This window comes from Suricata suricatta, chromosome 11, assembly GCF_006229205.1.
Source record: "Suricata suricatta isolate VVHF042 chromosome 11, meerkat_22Aug2017_6uvM2_HiC, whole genome shotgun sequence".
Lineage (NCBI taxonomy): Eukaryota > Metazoa > Chordata > Mammalia > Carnivora > Herpestidae > Suricata > Suricata suricatta.
Window position 1 is genome coordinate 47,711,803 of NC_043710.1, and position 16,092 is coordinate 47,727,894.

The following is a 16,092-nucleotide window of genomic DNA, read 5'->3' on the forward strand; positions in this document are numbered from 1 at the left end:
CTTGAATAAATGCAGATTGGCTAATCAGGCAAAGAAGGGTTTGAAGGTCATTCTAGGCAGAGAATAGCATCTATAAAAGAGTGAAGACATGATAAAGCATGCTAAATTTTAGGAACTACAAGTGAGTTGGTGTGAATAATATCTAGAGGGAAAGAGGGAGTGTGTAGGAGGTAAGACTGGGAAGTTGGCAGGTGCCTTATGGAAGGTGTAGAGATTGGAGCCTAGGAAGATAAGATTTGCATAATGCTTAATTGTATTGAATAGGATGAATTCCAGGCTTTCATACTTCCCTTCAGTAGCTCACTCATTCCCTTTCTACAGGTATGTTGTTTTAGGTTTACTTTAAAATGGTCATGGGATACCCTCTGTTTATAAAAGAATTCTAAATAATTACACAGGACCATCTTTTACATTCTTTAGCAAGGTAAAAGGACTTATCAGTAAAGCTGTGTCTTACAAGCAGTAGATTGAGTGTATCAACATTCCCAGTTATCATTGCCAGTTATTATGGTTTTAACTTGAGGAGACAGGCAGCCTATAGTCTAGGTTTTGCTAGAATCAAGATCTTCCTTTCTTTTTTTTTTTTTTAATGTTTTATTTATTTTTGATACAGAGAGACACACAGCATGAGAGGGGGAGGGACAGAGAGAGCAGGAGACACAACGCAGGAAAGGGGCTCCAGGCTCTGAGCTAGCCGCCAGCACAGAGCCCAACGCGGGGCTCGAACCCACGAATGTGAGATCTGACCTGAGCCAAAGTCGGAGGCTCAACCGACTGAGCCACTCAGGTGCCCCTTCCTTTCTTTTTAAAAATTCCTACCTGATGATGTCTAATCAGGAAAACTGTGTTGATCTGTTCATTACTCTCTACATTTCTTCTCTTTGAAATTTGCAACATCTGAAAGATTTTTGTTTTTTTTGTTGTTTTTTAAATAGGAGTCTTGGGGTGCCTGGATGGCTCAGTCAGTTAAGCATTTGACCGTGGCTCAGGTCATGATCTTGTGGTTCATGAGTCTGAGCCCTGCATCAGGCTCTCTGCCTGCTTTGGATCCTCTGTCCCTCCTCTTTCCCAAAACTCCCCAACCCCCCCAGTATAAAAAATAAACATTAAAAAAAAAAAAGGAAAGAAAATAGGAGTGTTGTAGTTTGTCCTTTGAGTGGGACTTGTTATGGATACCTTTACAGCAGTGCTTTATGGGATGTTTGGTTCAGAAATCTCTTTGAGAATCTGATACAAGCTATGAATTCTTGCCCTAGCTCCATCAACCTGGGTTGTTTGATATATTTGCTAGGTAGGCCTGTTGCACAGTGAACAGCTCGGGATGTTCCATTACCTATCTTGGAGTTATCCTTTGCTACTGTCTTGTGATGGATCCAGTTTCCTGCATCCCATATGTACATATTTCTTGGTTGATCCTAGCTTTGGCAGAGCACCTTTTTAATTTCCACAAGCTTATTGTTGTCTTTTTATTTTACACAATTTTATTGAGATATAACCATAAAGTTACTCCATATCCCCCCATTGCAGGCAACTACAAATCTATACTCTGTCTCTATGGATTTGTTTATTCTGGACATTTTATTTATATGGGATATAATTTTTATTTTTATTTTTATTTTATTAAAAATTTTTTTCAACTTTTATTTATTTTTGAGAGACAGAGACAGAGCATGACTGGGGAAGGAGCAGAGAGCGAGGGAGACACAGAATCTGAAGCAGGCTCCAGGCTCTTGAGCTGTCAGCACAGAGCCTGACGTGGGGCTCGAACCCACGGACCACAAGATCATGACCTGAGCCACCAGGCACCCCTGAGATATAATTTTTAAAACCTTTTCAGTAACATTTTAATTTTAGAATGGTTTCAGTTTTACAGAAAAGTTGTGAAGATAGTACAGGGAGTTCCCATACTCTCCTACACCCAGTATCCCATAGTAGTGACATTTTACAGTAGATGGTACATTTGTCACAAATAATGAACCAATATTGATATATCATCATCATCATCATCATTGTTGTTATTACTTATTAAAGTGTGAGTGTTTTCACTTACTGTGTTAGATCTTTAGAGATCACTTTAATTTTGGGAATTCATGCCCTTCATTTCTAGGAAGTTTTGTTGAATTATTTATTTTCTCTCTTTTCTCTTTATGGAATAGTCCTATTTGGATGTTGGACTTCTTGGCCAGATTTCATACTTTATTCAGATTTCCTTAGCTTTTTGCCTAATATTCTTTCTTTCTTTTCCAGGATTCCATTCAAGATACCAATTGCAATGAGTTGTTATGTCTCTTTATGTTCCTTTAGTAGTATACTTTCTTAGACTTTCCTTCTTTTTGATGACTTTGGCAATTTTGAAGAACATTGGTTAGCAGGCTTGTAGAATGTGAATCAGGATATGTGTGATGTTTTCCTCATGATTAGATTGAGGTTATAGTTTCTTGAGGGGAAGGCTACAGAGGTAAAGTGCCATCCATTCTTATCATATTACATCAAGAATACATGCTACTAGCAACATGATGTCACTGTTGATGTTTAAAATTTTTTAATGTTTATTTTTGAGAGAGAGAGAGAGAGACAGAGCATGAGCAGGGGAGGCATAGAGAGGGAAACACAGAATCTGAAGCAGGCTCCAGGCTCCAAGCTGTCAGCGTAGAGCCTGATATGGGGCTCAAACTCACCAACGGGGATATCATCACCTTAGCCGAAGTCCAACACTTAACTGAGCCACCCAAGTGCCCCCAACATCACTGTTGATTTTAACCTTGGTCATCTATCTGGTAGTGTTCGTAAGGTTTCTCCAAAATAAAGTTACTCTTTTTTTTCCCCTACGAACAATCCGTACTTAAGGGGTAGGGGGTTATTTTCCACATCTTGAGAGCAGAGTATCTATCTACATGAATTGTTTGGTCTTCTTTACTCTTTGTTTAAAAAAATTTTTTTTAATGTTTATTTTTGAGAGAAAGTGAGAGAGCATCAGCAGGGGAGGGGCAGAAAGAGGGAGACACAGAATTCAAGGCATGCTCCAGGCTCTGAGCTGTCAGCACAGAGCCTGACATGGGGCTCGAATCCACAAACCTTGAGATCATGACCTGAGCTGAAGTTGGATGCCCAACTGACTGAACCACCCAGGCGCCCCTGTTTGGTGTTCTTCTGTATAGGAAGTTTGTCTATTCTCCCCCTATTTACTTATTTAATCATTTATTGATATTAATATGGACTCCTGGTATTTATTTTATACTTTAGGTTATAATTCAGTGTGTTTATTTTGTTCAAATTATTCTAGCTTTGGCCATTGGGAATCTTTCAGTTGGCTCTTTGATGTGTCCCCATCACCATGGGTTTTTTTTGAGTACTTTACTTTTTGGCACTGCAAAATGCTCCAGGCTCCTCCCATGTATTTCCTGCTCCAGTTAAAGAACCAACCATTTCTTTAAGCAATCTTGGTTCTTTTTATTGGTGAATAGTATTAGAAACCAACATCTAGGTGTTAGCTGTGCTTGTCACTCGGGTGTTGTTGCTTCTAGACCTTAGAATAGTATATATTTTTTTAATGTTTATTTTATTTTTTGAGAGAGAGACAGGGTGTGAGAGCAGTGGAGCGGCAGAGAGAGAGGGAGACACAGAATCCAAAGCAGGCTGCTGGTTCTTAGCTGTCAGCACAGACCCTGACATGGGGCATGAATCCATGAACCATGAGATCATGACCTGAGGTGAAGTTGGACTATTAACAGACTGAGCCACCCAGGTGCCCCGGATAGTAATTTTGAAGCTTTCTTTTTTCTGCGAAATTTTTTTATTTCTTCAAAGTTGCAGTGATTGATTGGCAAGAGGTGTCTTTCTTTAATCTTAGAGCCTTTTCCCAAATGTCTCATGATTCTCTGGCTATCCATTGACACTTAAGATTAATACACCAAGGAGCTGATTGGTAGCTCAATGTTTATAATAGTGGGGCATTGGTTACTAAGAGGTTCACTATAGAATGATCTGGCTGCATAATTTCTTCCCTGTAGTATGAGTATCTCTTGGTCTTTTTTCTTGGGCTCATCAGATTCACATAAAACGTTCCTCTAAATCTCTGCCTCAAGGGAGTAATTCTAGCCATCAACTTTGTGAGAGCCAAGTAGTAGTAGAAGAGCACTGGGGAATCTTAACATTCAGTATGTAAGATTTTTCTTATTTTCTGTTTATAGAATGATACCCTTGCTCTTAGCTGTCCTGTGGTTTCCCAGCTGTTGATGCTTGATACTTTGACTATAATCTCAAGTATAAATACTCATTCTTTAAAAAAAACTTTTTAAAACTGATACACAATTGACATATAATATTATACTAGTTTTAGGTGTGCAACATAATGATTTTTGATATATGTATATATATGGCAAATGATTATCACAGTACGTTTGGTTAACATCTGTCACCACATTGTTACATTTCTTTTCTTGTGATGAACTTTTCTTGTGTAGAACTTTTAAGGTCTACTCTCCTAGCAACTTTCAAATATACAATAGAGTATTGTTAACTATAGTGACCATGCTGTACATTACATCCCCAGGACTTATTTATTTCATGACTGTAAGTTTGCATCTTTGACCACCATCTCTCATTTTGGCTGAGACCTCACTCATTCTTTCATTTATCCCTGTGGATGTGTATGGGGTTATCAAGGTAGCGTGGAGTCTGGCTGGTTCTATTATTTAAATACAATTCCTGTAACATGAATAACCCATCTTAAAATGTACACTTCAGTGGTTTTTAGTTTATTCACTGTTTTGCAGCCATCACTGCTATCTAGTTCTAGAATATTTCTGTCATCCCAAACAGAAACTGCACACCTATTAGCACGTAGTCCCCTGGCAACCACTTTCTGTTTCTCTGATATGGCTATTCTAGATATTTCATATAAATAGAGTAATACAATATGTAGGCTTTTGTGTCTGATTTCTTTCACTTAGCATAATTTTTTCAAGGTTCATTTGTGTTGTAACATGTTAACAGTACTTCATTCCTTTTTATGGCTAAATAATGTTCCATTTTACAGTTCTACAACAATTTATATCTTCATGAGCTGATGCCATCTTCAATGGACTTTCAACCAGTCCTTCTGTTTTTAGTCCCATCTTTATGGCTACTTCTGTAAAAGCCTGATGCTACAAGTTCCTGAACTTTTTGGAGGTTGTGTTATATCTTAGCTTTCTCTAGTCTGCTGTCAGAAACCACTCATCCATCTCCTTTTCAGCTTCTGAAATCTTGTTGCTGTCACCTTCATTTTCATTCTGTGGCTGTGCTACCCTGACCCCTACTCTTCTGTTGTTTTCATGGGGTTTTGGGGAGAGAGGCAGCTGAGGGAGAACTAAACCATGCCTTCTCACAATTCAAAGGGTACAATTTCGATGTTGGGTCAGACTTGAGGCCCAATGGTCATTAAGTCATGAAATGATCAAGCTTGAAAAACCGTTACAGATCAACAACTAGTCCTCTACTTGTTTATCTTTCAGGTGAGGAAAGTGAGACCCACAACACTCATTAAATTATTTAAATCGCACAGCTAGTGAGTTGCCAAGGTGGGATCTTATCTTTGTTTCCTGCCTTCTAGGCTAGTTGCTTACAGTTAATTTAGGCTGATTATTTTAAAATTTGGTATTAAGGAGAGCATGAAAATTGCTCTTACTTGACCTCTGCCATTTCTTACTTAGAGATACTGGTTCACTGGGTTTGCCTAAGCTCATTTTTCTTGAGGGACTAACTTTTAGAGCCAAGTGCCTATGTATATGTATAGCCTCTGGGAGATCTTACTCTATTTTAGTAGTTCAGTGTAGTATGTACTATATGTAATCCAGTATAGTATATGTATATCCAGCTCACAAGAGGGAGTTGGTTAGACTGCTCTGAAAGATTATGAATTTGATACTTTATTGCTTACCATACTAAACAGAGCAAGTTATCTAAGTTAGAGATGTGTCTTGGAGGCAATGTCTGCCCTTGAAACCTGGTTACCAAAGTTTTGTCCTACCTTTTGTTTGGAGCACTCCTCTCTGGATAGGTTCTCAAACCTCAGACTCTTGTTAAAACTAGGTACATGATGAGGGGTATCTGAGTGGCTCAGTTGGTTGGGCAACTGATTCTTGATTTGGTATCATCATGATCTCACAGATCAAGCCCCATGTTGGACTCTGTGCTGAGCATGGAATATGTTTAGGATTCTCTTTCTCCCTCTCTCTCTGCCTCTTCCCTGCTCACACTGTCTCTCTCCTTCTTGCTCTTTTTCACTCAAAATAAAGAAATAAACTTAAAAAAACTGGGTACATGAGAATCAGCTATGTTAGAAATGTTAGAGGCAGGAGTAGGTATGGTGCCTGGAAGATGTCAAGCAGAAGGCAATGCATCAACAAAAGTAATGGCTTTATATCTAAATCGAAAGTTATTTGACAAAGAAAATATGTTGAGAAAGAAAGTGAACAAATGTACCTCAAGGGGAACACAAAGGGGTAACAGATGGTTTTTGTTGCTTTTATTGAAAAGCCTGGTGAGCAGCTTTTCTGGGTTAGTGCCTTAGAAGAGGCCTTGTGGTGTGTTCATGGTGGGGGACAGCTCACTCCCTGCATTCTGGGTATTTGTAAATGTCTGACTCTTGAGCACAAGTCACCTGGTGATGTGGGCCAGGGTACTGCCTGTCTCCTCAAGGAGCAGTTACCCTCTCTCTGCTGCAGGAGCTGTAAATCTACCTCAATTTCATATGGAGAAGACACATGAGGGAGAGTGATGAGTATAGTGTTAAGTGGTTTTCTGTAGCTACCAAAACATATCTAGTCCTACTGTGCTTTTTTTTTTAATGGTTAATTTATTTTGAGAGAGAGAAAAAGAGTGCATACAGGTGAGGGGTGAGGGGGTGGGGGGCAGACAGAGAAGGGAGAGATAATCCCAAGTAGGCTCAGTGCTCAGCACAGAGCTCAACGCAGGGCTCTGACTCCCAAATCGTGAGATCATGACCTGCCTAAATCAAGAGTCAGATGCTTAATAGACCTATCTACCCAGGTGTCCCCTTACTGTGTTTTTAAAGCTATCTCCATTTAAAAAGTGCTGATAGTAATGAAATGGTCATCTAAAAGGAATACCATTTGTTAAGTTAGAAATTTGCATTCACTTCTCTTACTGCACTGTGCCCCATCAGTCAAAGATGGCAGGAAATCATTTCTGATTTATATAGGGGTTCAGGAAATTATCTGGAAGACAAGGAGAATTGAAGTGCTATGGCAACAAGTGAATTAAGGGTGAAACACAAGTTGATTTCTCAACAGGCACTAGAAACAAAGTGTGAATTGGTAGTAATAATACTATTTTGATGCACAGTCTGTTTTAGGAATGTTTCTAACAGGAAAATACAGTGACATTATTTAGTGCAGGTATTAAACTGTTTATAGCATGACTAGCCCCGAATTGGTCACCAATGTTATAAAAAGGATCAATTTTTAGGACATCCCAGAATGCCAGAATGCAAATGATGGCATAATCACCTGGTTGTATCCATTCCCAGAGGAAAAAAATTCTACTACTCTTGCTGTAGATAATGTGAAGTAGACCTTATAAGATTGGTGTGGATGTGCTATGTGACACTTCTGTTTTGGGCCTGGAGCAAAAGATATAGCTGAGCTGTCTTTAAAGAGTTCAGCCCAAGGTTTAGCTTTGAATGCTTGAATTGTATTGCCTCTACTTTAAAACCTTGACAGGTTCTTAAAATCATTAAAATTTTTTAAATTAAAAATTTAGTATTTATTTTGGAGAGAGCGAGCGTGTGCACGCAAGCAGGGGAGGGCAGAGAGAGAGGGAGACATAGAATCATAGGCAGGCTCAAGACTCCCAGCTGTCAGCACAGATCTTGATGTGCGGCTTGAACCCATGAACCATGAGATCATGACCTGAGCTGAAGTCAGATGCTTAACATTCAGCCACCCAAGTGCCCCTAAAAAAATTTTTTTGAAAAAGTTTTAACATTTATTTGTTGTTGAGAGACAGAGAGAGACAGAGTGCAAGCAGGGGAGGGGCAGAGAGAGGGAGACAGAATCTGAAGCAGGCTCTTGGCTCTCTGAGCTGTCAGCACAGACCCCAATGTGGGGTCTGAATCCACGAACTGTGAGATCATGACCTGAGCTGAAGTTGAATGCTTAACTGACTAAGCCTCCCAGGCATCTCTAAAGTTATTTTTTTTAAATTAAAGAATGCAGTTTTAAAAAGTACTAAACTTTTTATTTGAGGTAATTTTAGATTCACATGCAGTTATAAGAAATAATACAGAGATGACTCTACCTTCTATCCAGTGGTAACATCTTGCAAAGCTATTGGATGGTCTCACAACCAGGATATTGACATTACTACACTCAAGATACAGAATAATTCCATCACCACAAGGATTATTGGGGGTTGCCCTTTTATAGAAACCCCCCATTCCCCTCTTATGACCTCTGGCAATCACCAATATGTTCTTCATTTCTAAAATGTTGTAATTTCAAAAATGTTATATATCGTATAGTGTATAACTTATTGGGATGGGCTTTTCTTGTAGCAGTACACTGTGTGCTAGTAGTGGATTCTCTTAGTTTTGTTTTACTTGAAAATGTTTTTATTTTGCCTTCATTTTGGAGGATTTTTTCCTGCTGATAGAATTCTGGGTCAGGAGGGTTTTTTTGTTTGTTTGTTTCAGTACGTGTATGGTTGGGTTCCATTTCTTCTAATCTCTGTTGTTTCTGGTAAGAAAGCCATGGTAATTTCAATCATTTCTTTTCCTTAATGTACCATTTTTCTCTGTCTCCTTTCAAGATTTCCTCTTTAATATTTTTCTTCTTCTTTTTTTTTTTTTTAGTGTTTTATTTATTTTTGAGACGGAGAGAGGCAGAGCATGAGCGGGGAGGGGCAGAGAGAGAGGGAGACACAGAACTGGAAGCAGGCTCCAGGCTCTGAGCCAGCTGTCAGCACAGAGCCCGATGCGGGGCTCGAACACACGAATGTGCGATCATGACCTGAGCCGAAGCCGGACGCTCAACCGACTGAGCCACCCAGGCGCCCCTTTTTTTCCTTTTTTAAAAAGAAGTTTGTGATGTACACTTTTTATTTTCTTGGCGTGTATCCTGCTTAGACTCCACTGAGCTTCTTGAATATGTAAATCTATGTCTTTTACCCAATTTGGGAAATTTTCAATTATTATTCCTTCAATTAAAAATTTTTTTTGTACACCTCATTTGCTTTCCTTTTCTTTCAGGGCTCCAATTATATGTATATTAAGCTGGCTGCCCCACAGCTCTCTGGGGTCCTCTCCCCAACTCTCCGTTTTTGCCTTAATCTTTTTTTTCTCTATGTTCTTCAAATTGGATACTTTTTGTTGCTCTCTTTTTAAGTTCACTAACTCTTCTGCATCTCCAATCACCAGACTGTTAAGCCCATCTTCTGAATTATAGTCTGTTTTTTGCTGTTGAGATCTACTGTTTTTTCATTCATTATGATCATTCAAATCCTTGTCTGTTAATGCCAATATTTGGTCCGTCAGGATCAGCTCCAGTTTATTGACTCTTCTCTTGAGAATAGGTCATGTTTTCTTCTTTTTTTTTTTTTTTTCTATTTCTTTATATGTTGAACAATTTCATTGGGTTGTGTCCTTGATGTTGAGTATGACCTGTTGTAGACAGTCTGGATTCTATTACCTTCCTCCAAAGAACACTGAATTTTGTTTGTTTTGTTCCCCTGCAGTGAATGGCAGTTTAAATCTCAGTTCAGTTCTTTTAGCCCTAACTTGGTTGCTTGAGGTCTGTTACATGCGTGCATAGTTTAAAGATTAGCCAGAGATTTAGAGTTTGAGGCACCTCCTTCTGTTTTTTTTTTTAATTTCCCTCCCTCACTTCTCTGTGTTGGTTGCCTTGAAGTCTGTCCTCTGGTTTGTGAAGCTAGTAAAGACTGTGAGTTTTATCTGAATTTTAGACATCTTTCATGGTATACACTGGGACCTGCCCAGCCATAAGGGACACTTGGTGTCATTACCTTCTAAGTTTTGACCCTCTCTTTCCATCATAATCTGCCTGCCCTTTCTTCCCTAGTATCTTCAGGTAGTTGTTTTTTATATTCTGTCTAGTGTTCATAGTTATCTGCAAGAGATTTGGTCTCATAGGAGCTACTCTTCTATGACTGGAAGCAGAACCTCGATTATGCTGGATATTAATTATTCTGTTGACGAAGTCAGCTTTTTCAGTTGTAGTTTCACAGATATTTGTATTATCCTTCCCATCTCTTCTAAGGGACAAGATATAAAAATGCCCTTAGCTCTTGTTCTTTTTTCTCTTTTTACTTTCAAACTTCAAATTTTATGGAGAACTTAAGTGTATGTCAATTCTGATCCCGATAGGTTTAGAAATTGAAATACTCCTTTAATTTGGTATATCTAATCCAAGATGTAGGTATAACTAATGTGTCCTATAGAGACTTTACTAAAAAATGATGGTTACTTTTATTTTACTTGAATTTAAGCTAACACTGTGTTCTGGAGAAGTTTTGTGTAATTTAACATAAACCACATGGAGATTTGACTGTATTGAGTCTTTCTCATGTTGTTGTTTGGGACATGCCTTTTCATATCTGCTCTTGCTGTTCCCCACAGATTGAAATTTGGTGGACATTTTCTGATGATCTTTCAGATGACTTCAGACAGAAGTTTTGAGGATATTGTTTTTAACTTGTTCACATATATGTGTGTTTTTAAAGAGAGAGAAATTTGCATCCATAGGCTTCTTATGATAAAAAAGGAGAAAATAGAGGTGCCTGAGTGGCTCAGTTGGTTGAGCGTCCAACTTCAGCTCAGGTCCTGATCTCACTGTTGGTGAGTTTGAGCTCCGCGAGTTCAAGCCTTGTGTCGATCTGTGTGCTGACGGCTCAGAGCCTGGAGCCTGCTTCAGATTCTGTGTCTCCCTCTCTCTCTCTCTCTGCCCCTCCCACATTCATGCTCTGTCTGTCTCTCAAAAATAAAATGGTAAAAAAATTATAAAAAAAGGAGAAAATAATGTCCCATTTTCGGTCAGCATCAACCCAGAAAGCATTTATTTAGTAGTGAATATATTTTATTTTAGACTGTATGTAAACCTACCCATTTAGGTTAATCTGTAAGTGGTCACATGTTTCCTGCCCAAAATAGAAACACTTGGAGCTGCAGTTTCTTACTTTTTCGGGTTATGGAACCCTTTGAGAATCTGATGAAAATTGTGTTTTCTCTTCAGAAAATGCACATATTTTCATATAAAATTTTATAAATAATTTCAGAGAGTTTAGGGGGCTCCTTTGAAGCCTCTCATTTGTAAGCATCCCTCATTTAGTGTTATTCAAGTCAACCTAGTACCGACAGGCTAGCAGCAATACAAATGTCAATTTGTTTCTGGCTTGGTCAAAGCAGAACAAGTAAACAAAGAACCTATTAGAAGTCCTTTTAAGGCATGCCGTCTTAAAAAAAAAATCTGTTATGATTTATCTGAATTGTACTTCCCCAGGGACAGATTCAGAAAGATAGACTTAATACCTAGTTGACTGATTTTTAAGTTGCTGTTAGATATGGGCTTTAGTTCTGGTATCCAGAATTGCTGACATTTGTGGGCTCTGTATGTGTTGGGCAAATAAGTAGTTACTGTTTCGGGGCAATAGGACAGTTGTGGTTGTGATGTCTCATTCCTAATATTGTTTGACTTTCCAAAGTTCTGAATAATTGAGGATTTAAGGGACCTGTGACATATGTACAGGTCTCAGGAGGTGGGGCTATGTAAGTGTTCCTGTGGCATTAAATCCCTGCCGCTTAGTCTCAAAACTCAGCCCTCATTATATTATGAAAGACTGAATTGTTTTAATAAAAGTATCTTAGGTTTGTGAATTCCCTTCCTCTGTGACTTTTCTGACACTCTTTATACAGTTCTGTAATAAACATGATTTGGTCTCAGGGCTCTCATACCTTTTTATATACCACTTTTCCCCTTGCAGTGAAAACACTATGCTCCTGATACTCGTCTGGTCTAATACACAGAAGAACTTATGTCTAAGATTGGCACTCTCTTTGGTGCCTTAACTGAGAACCTGACTGTCTAACAAGAAATCTTTACTTAGCTTGTTTGAAGAAGCAGTAAGAGGTAGAGAGGTGGAGGGGACAGAGGATCTAAAGACCATTTCTCCTTGTGATTCTTAGTTTCTTCCTCCTTTTTGTCTGTACTCCAGGTCAGCTCATCATTTTTACCTCTGGCTTCATCTCTCTCTGGTTGTTTAAAATAGTCCCCCGTTCCATCCTTTAAATGCTCATCATGTCTTAAGGGGCACCTTACAGCCATCTTAGAAAATATCTTTCTCTAAGGGCTTTTATTAAGGACAGTGGTAACTGCCCTAATTCCTGTTTATGTTCAAATATTTTGTGGCTTTTAGTGAGGGGATTTTCTGGCCTAGTAAGGAAGCAATGAGCAAACTGACAACTAAAAGTAAAGAAACTTAGAAGGAAGACATAGTTATCTTCTTAGAACTGAATACAGTTTAAATAGACATTCTGAGACTCTCAGACTGTAGACAAGATCATTATGTGAGCTGCTAGCTGTTTAATTTTTTTTGTACAGTAAGTGCAGGTTTGCCATGGGTGGGCTTTTTGTAGGTATTACTGTAAGCTTGAGACTAGCAGTATATAGCTATAGGGCTTCATTACTACCACTCATACTAACTGCCTTCTGATTTTGTCAGTCTTCAAAAGTGAGGATTACCAAATGTATTTTGAGAGATACAGTTTGCTGGAGAAGAGCTTCAGAAAACTCAGCTTGGAAGAAGGATCAGGAAGTGAGAAGAATTGAAGTTGTGCTACTGGATTTATTAACAGAAGGAAGGTTGAGTCTTGTCAGAAGCTGAAAATTATGAATAAGTGGACTTCTGATTATAATGAACAAAACCTGAGAGAAAGTGGAAGTGAAGGTTTTAGTTCTAGAAGTGCTCACTTTCTGATTGGAATCATTAATCATTATCAATTTCTGGAACAGGCACCTCAGAATTATTATAAATAGAAACTTGAGATGCCTCTGACATGATTTAGAGTGAAGGACTCTGACTTTATGTGTATCCCAGTCCTCTGGTGGTGGAGAATACATCTTCCTTAATCACCAGCTTTTGGCTTCCAAACCAACTTAGAAAACTGTAGTTGGAACAGAATTTATATTATCAACTAGAACATGTGAACAAGATCCTATGCAAGCATGATGTGAATGGTTGTACCACATAGACTAAAAATCTGGAGCTCCCAGATAGTAACCTCTCTGCGAAGTGGTTATTTGTGTATGTTGTTTTTTCTATACTGTTGAGAGTATAAGGTCCTGAGGATAGGTATTTCTTTTGGTTCATTGGTATCTCATAGTACCTTGGGTCTTTGTATGACATGATTACTCAATAAATAGGTAGAGAATTCAATTGAATTGTTTCTGATCATGTTTTTCACATATTTTCCCATGACTCTTACTAAATTTATTTATGTAAAATATTTAGGTGCATTTAATTTGTTCCCTACTCCTTAACTCCTTTGGAAAAGTAGTATTTGGGACAGAATACTTTTGGATAAAGTACCAGTGACTTCATAGTAATCTGGTATCTTTTGAGCTCTTCATCTCATTTTGCTGTATTGTAATTTTTTTTTCAAACTGTGACTTGTGTTAGTAGGTCTGTAATTAGTGTATTTGTCTTTAATGATACAGAGTAGAAATTATGAGAGGGGAGCCCACAAAGTAAGGTAAGTATTATTTTGTGAAATTTGTTTTAGGCAAATTTATATGTATACATCATGTATGTATTTATCGCTCCATGGTGTGAAGCTTGTTTCATACTGGAGTCATGGTCAAAAAAGTTTGAATAACATTGCTTAATTGTAATACTCTGTTATTTCATTTATTATATAGCATTATGCCAGTACATACAGGCTTCTAAAGCCAGGGATGGTGCCAGCCCTTTCATTTCCAGTACGACTGAAGGTAAAAACAAAACAAAATTGAGAACACCCAACACTTTCTGGTAGTTCTTACATATGTCTCTAAAGTGGCATTTTGTACCCTTTGACCTTTAACTTTCTTGTGCCTTTTTTGACCAGTAGGTTTTTCATATTTGTGTCCCTCTAGGTGGTGGGTTCTTTGGTTCTTCCTCTTTTCACTTTAACGTTCTTTATTTCAGTATACTCTAAAGTTTTTAGGGGGAAAAGAGGAACAAAGGAGAATTTCAGAAATTTCTAATCATTCTGAGTTGACAAAATGGCTCAGATTTATCTTGAAATCTGCTTTCTTAATGTTCTTGAATCTTTTAGTCCCTTTGTGTTTTTTCCAAGATCATAGAAATACATACTTGATTCTGAATTTAAAATCATTTATTTATTTATTTATTTATTAAACATTTTTTTTCTTGAAGCTTATTATTTATTTTTTAGAGAGAGACAGAGTACAAGCAGGGGAGGGGCAGAGAGAGGGAAACACAGAATCTGAAGCAGGCTCTAGGCTCTGACCTGTTGGCACAGAGCCCAATGCGGGGCTCGAATTCGCAAACTGTGAGATTGTGACCTGAATGGAAGTTGCACACTTAACCGACTGAGCCACCCAGGCGCCCCTAAAATCATTAATGCTTCTGTGTTATCAATTGACTTTAAGCAACTAAATGCGGTTTTCAGGGGGGAAAAAAGGATGGATATAATCCTTTGTCATTCCTTGCACTTTCTCTGCTCTCCCAGGAAGATTAACCTTGGGTTTGTAGTAATAGTTCATTTTCAAGAAAAGAGAAGAAAGCTAGTGGTATCTAGTATTAACCACGCTAGCCTTTTCAGCTTCTTTGCTTACCTAATGACTTTAATACCTTTCCTGTTCTTAGATGGTTGGCATACTAACCTAACCCCTTTGCCTTTACTTCTGTACCTTGCTGGACTACCAAGCTCAGACATTCATAACCCTGTGATTTCAAGGAGCTTTGTAGAGATGATTTGCTTCATTCTTTTTCTTGCAGGAGAAAATTTTGAGCAGACACCACTGAGACGAACATTCAAGTCCAAGGTCCTTGCTCGATACCCTGAGAACGTAGAATGGAATCCCTTTGACCAAGATGCAGTGGGAATGGTTAGTATTTGTTAGCTACAAGCATGAAGTAATTTACAAAGTAATTTACAGTAGAATTGTGAGTCCAGTTTCTGGTAGCAGTGATTCCATCAACTACCAATAACTTTAGAAGAAGGGGTTATATGCATATCATTCATAATTCTACATTTTGATCAACATATTAGATATTCAGAACATATGAAATACAGTGAAAAGTCATAGTGTGTTTGTTTTGTCAGACAAATATATAGTAGTTGGTCAGTGAACTTTGTGGTGCTGAGGTATTGGTTGCTTATAGCATTGAGATTACACAGTGAGTGTGATTTAAAGCCGTTTTCTTTCAATCTGGGTTGTATATGTATGAGGGATACTGCGGAAATGGGTATTTTGTTTCATCATAATTTTGGATAGGACAACATTTTAAATCTCCTGTAGAAGAATACTACTATGAATAATCTAACTTTTATTGAGTATTCACCATGTGCTAGGCAGTGTGATAAGTATTTTACATAAATTAACTCATGTAGTCTTCATAGTACCCCTTACATAGATGATATTAAATAACCCCCCCCCCCACATTTATACATGAAGAAACTAAGGTCTAAAGAGTGATGTATTTAAGGTCACATGACTAAGAAGCAGTTGAGCTACAGTTTGAACGGTATGTCATAGTCTGGTTTCAGTGCTATACTCTTAATCACATGTTTGTACTGCCTGTATTAATTTTTAATAGCTTTCTGTACTTTTTAGAGGATGATATTGTTTGATGCATATAATAACCCTGTGAATTAGGCAGAGTAGATTGTATTATCTTTATTTCATTGATGAGGAGACTGAGTATTAGTTTCAAGTTTTTTGACTCCTGGTCCACTGCTTATTTCATTTTTGACATGCTATATTCTAGAAACACCTAGGCTTTGAAAAGTCAAGTAGAAAGGTAATGGATATATCATAAGGTTATATGTTATATCCTTTTATTTTTTAACCC

The 16,092-nt window shown here is 38.0% G+C and overlaps 1 protein-coding gene across 3 annotated transcripts in view; it reads left to right on the top strand.

Annotated features, from left to right (window-relative positions):
- DENND5A (DENN domain containing 5A) overlaps positions 1-16,092 on the top strand; it is a 108,986-nt gene that overhangs the window by 21,542 nt on the left and 71,352 nt on the right. For 2 of the 3 annotated variants that reach the window (XM_029915372.1, XM_029915374.1), the window contains exons 2-3: positions 13,932-14,003; positions 15,016-15,125. In XM_029915372.1, the coding sequence (XP_029771232.1) occupies positions 13,932-14,003; positions 15,016-15,125 (182 nt within the window). The remainder of the gene's footprint in view (positions 1-13,931; positions 14,004-15,015; positions 15,126-16,092) is intronic. The other variant, XM_029915373.1, reaches the window with a different exon arrangement.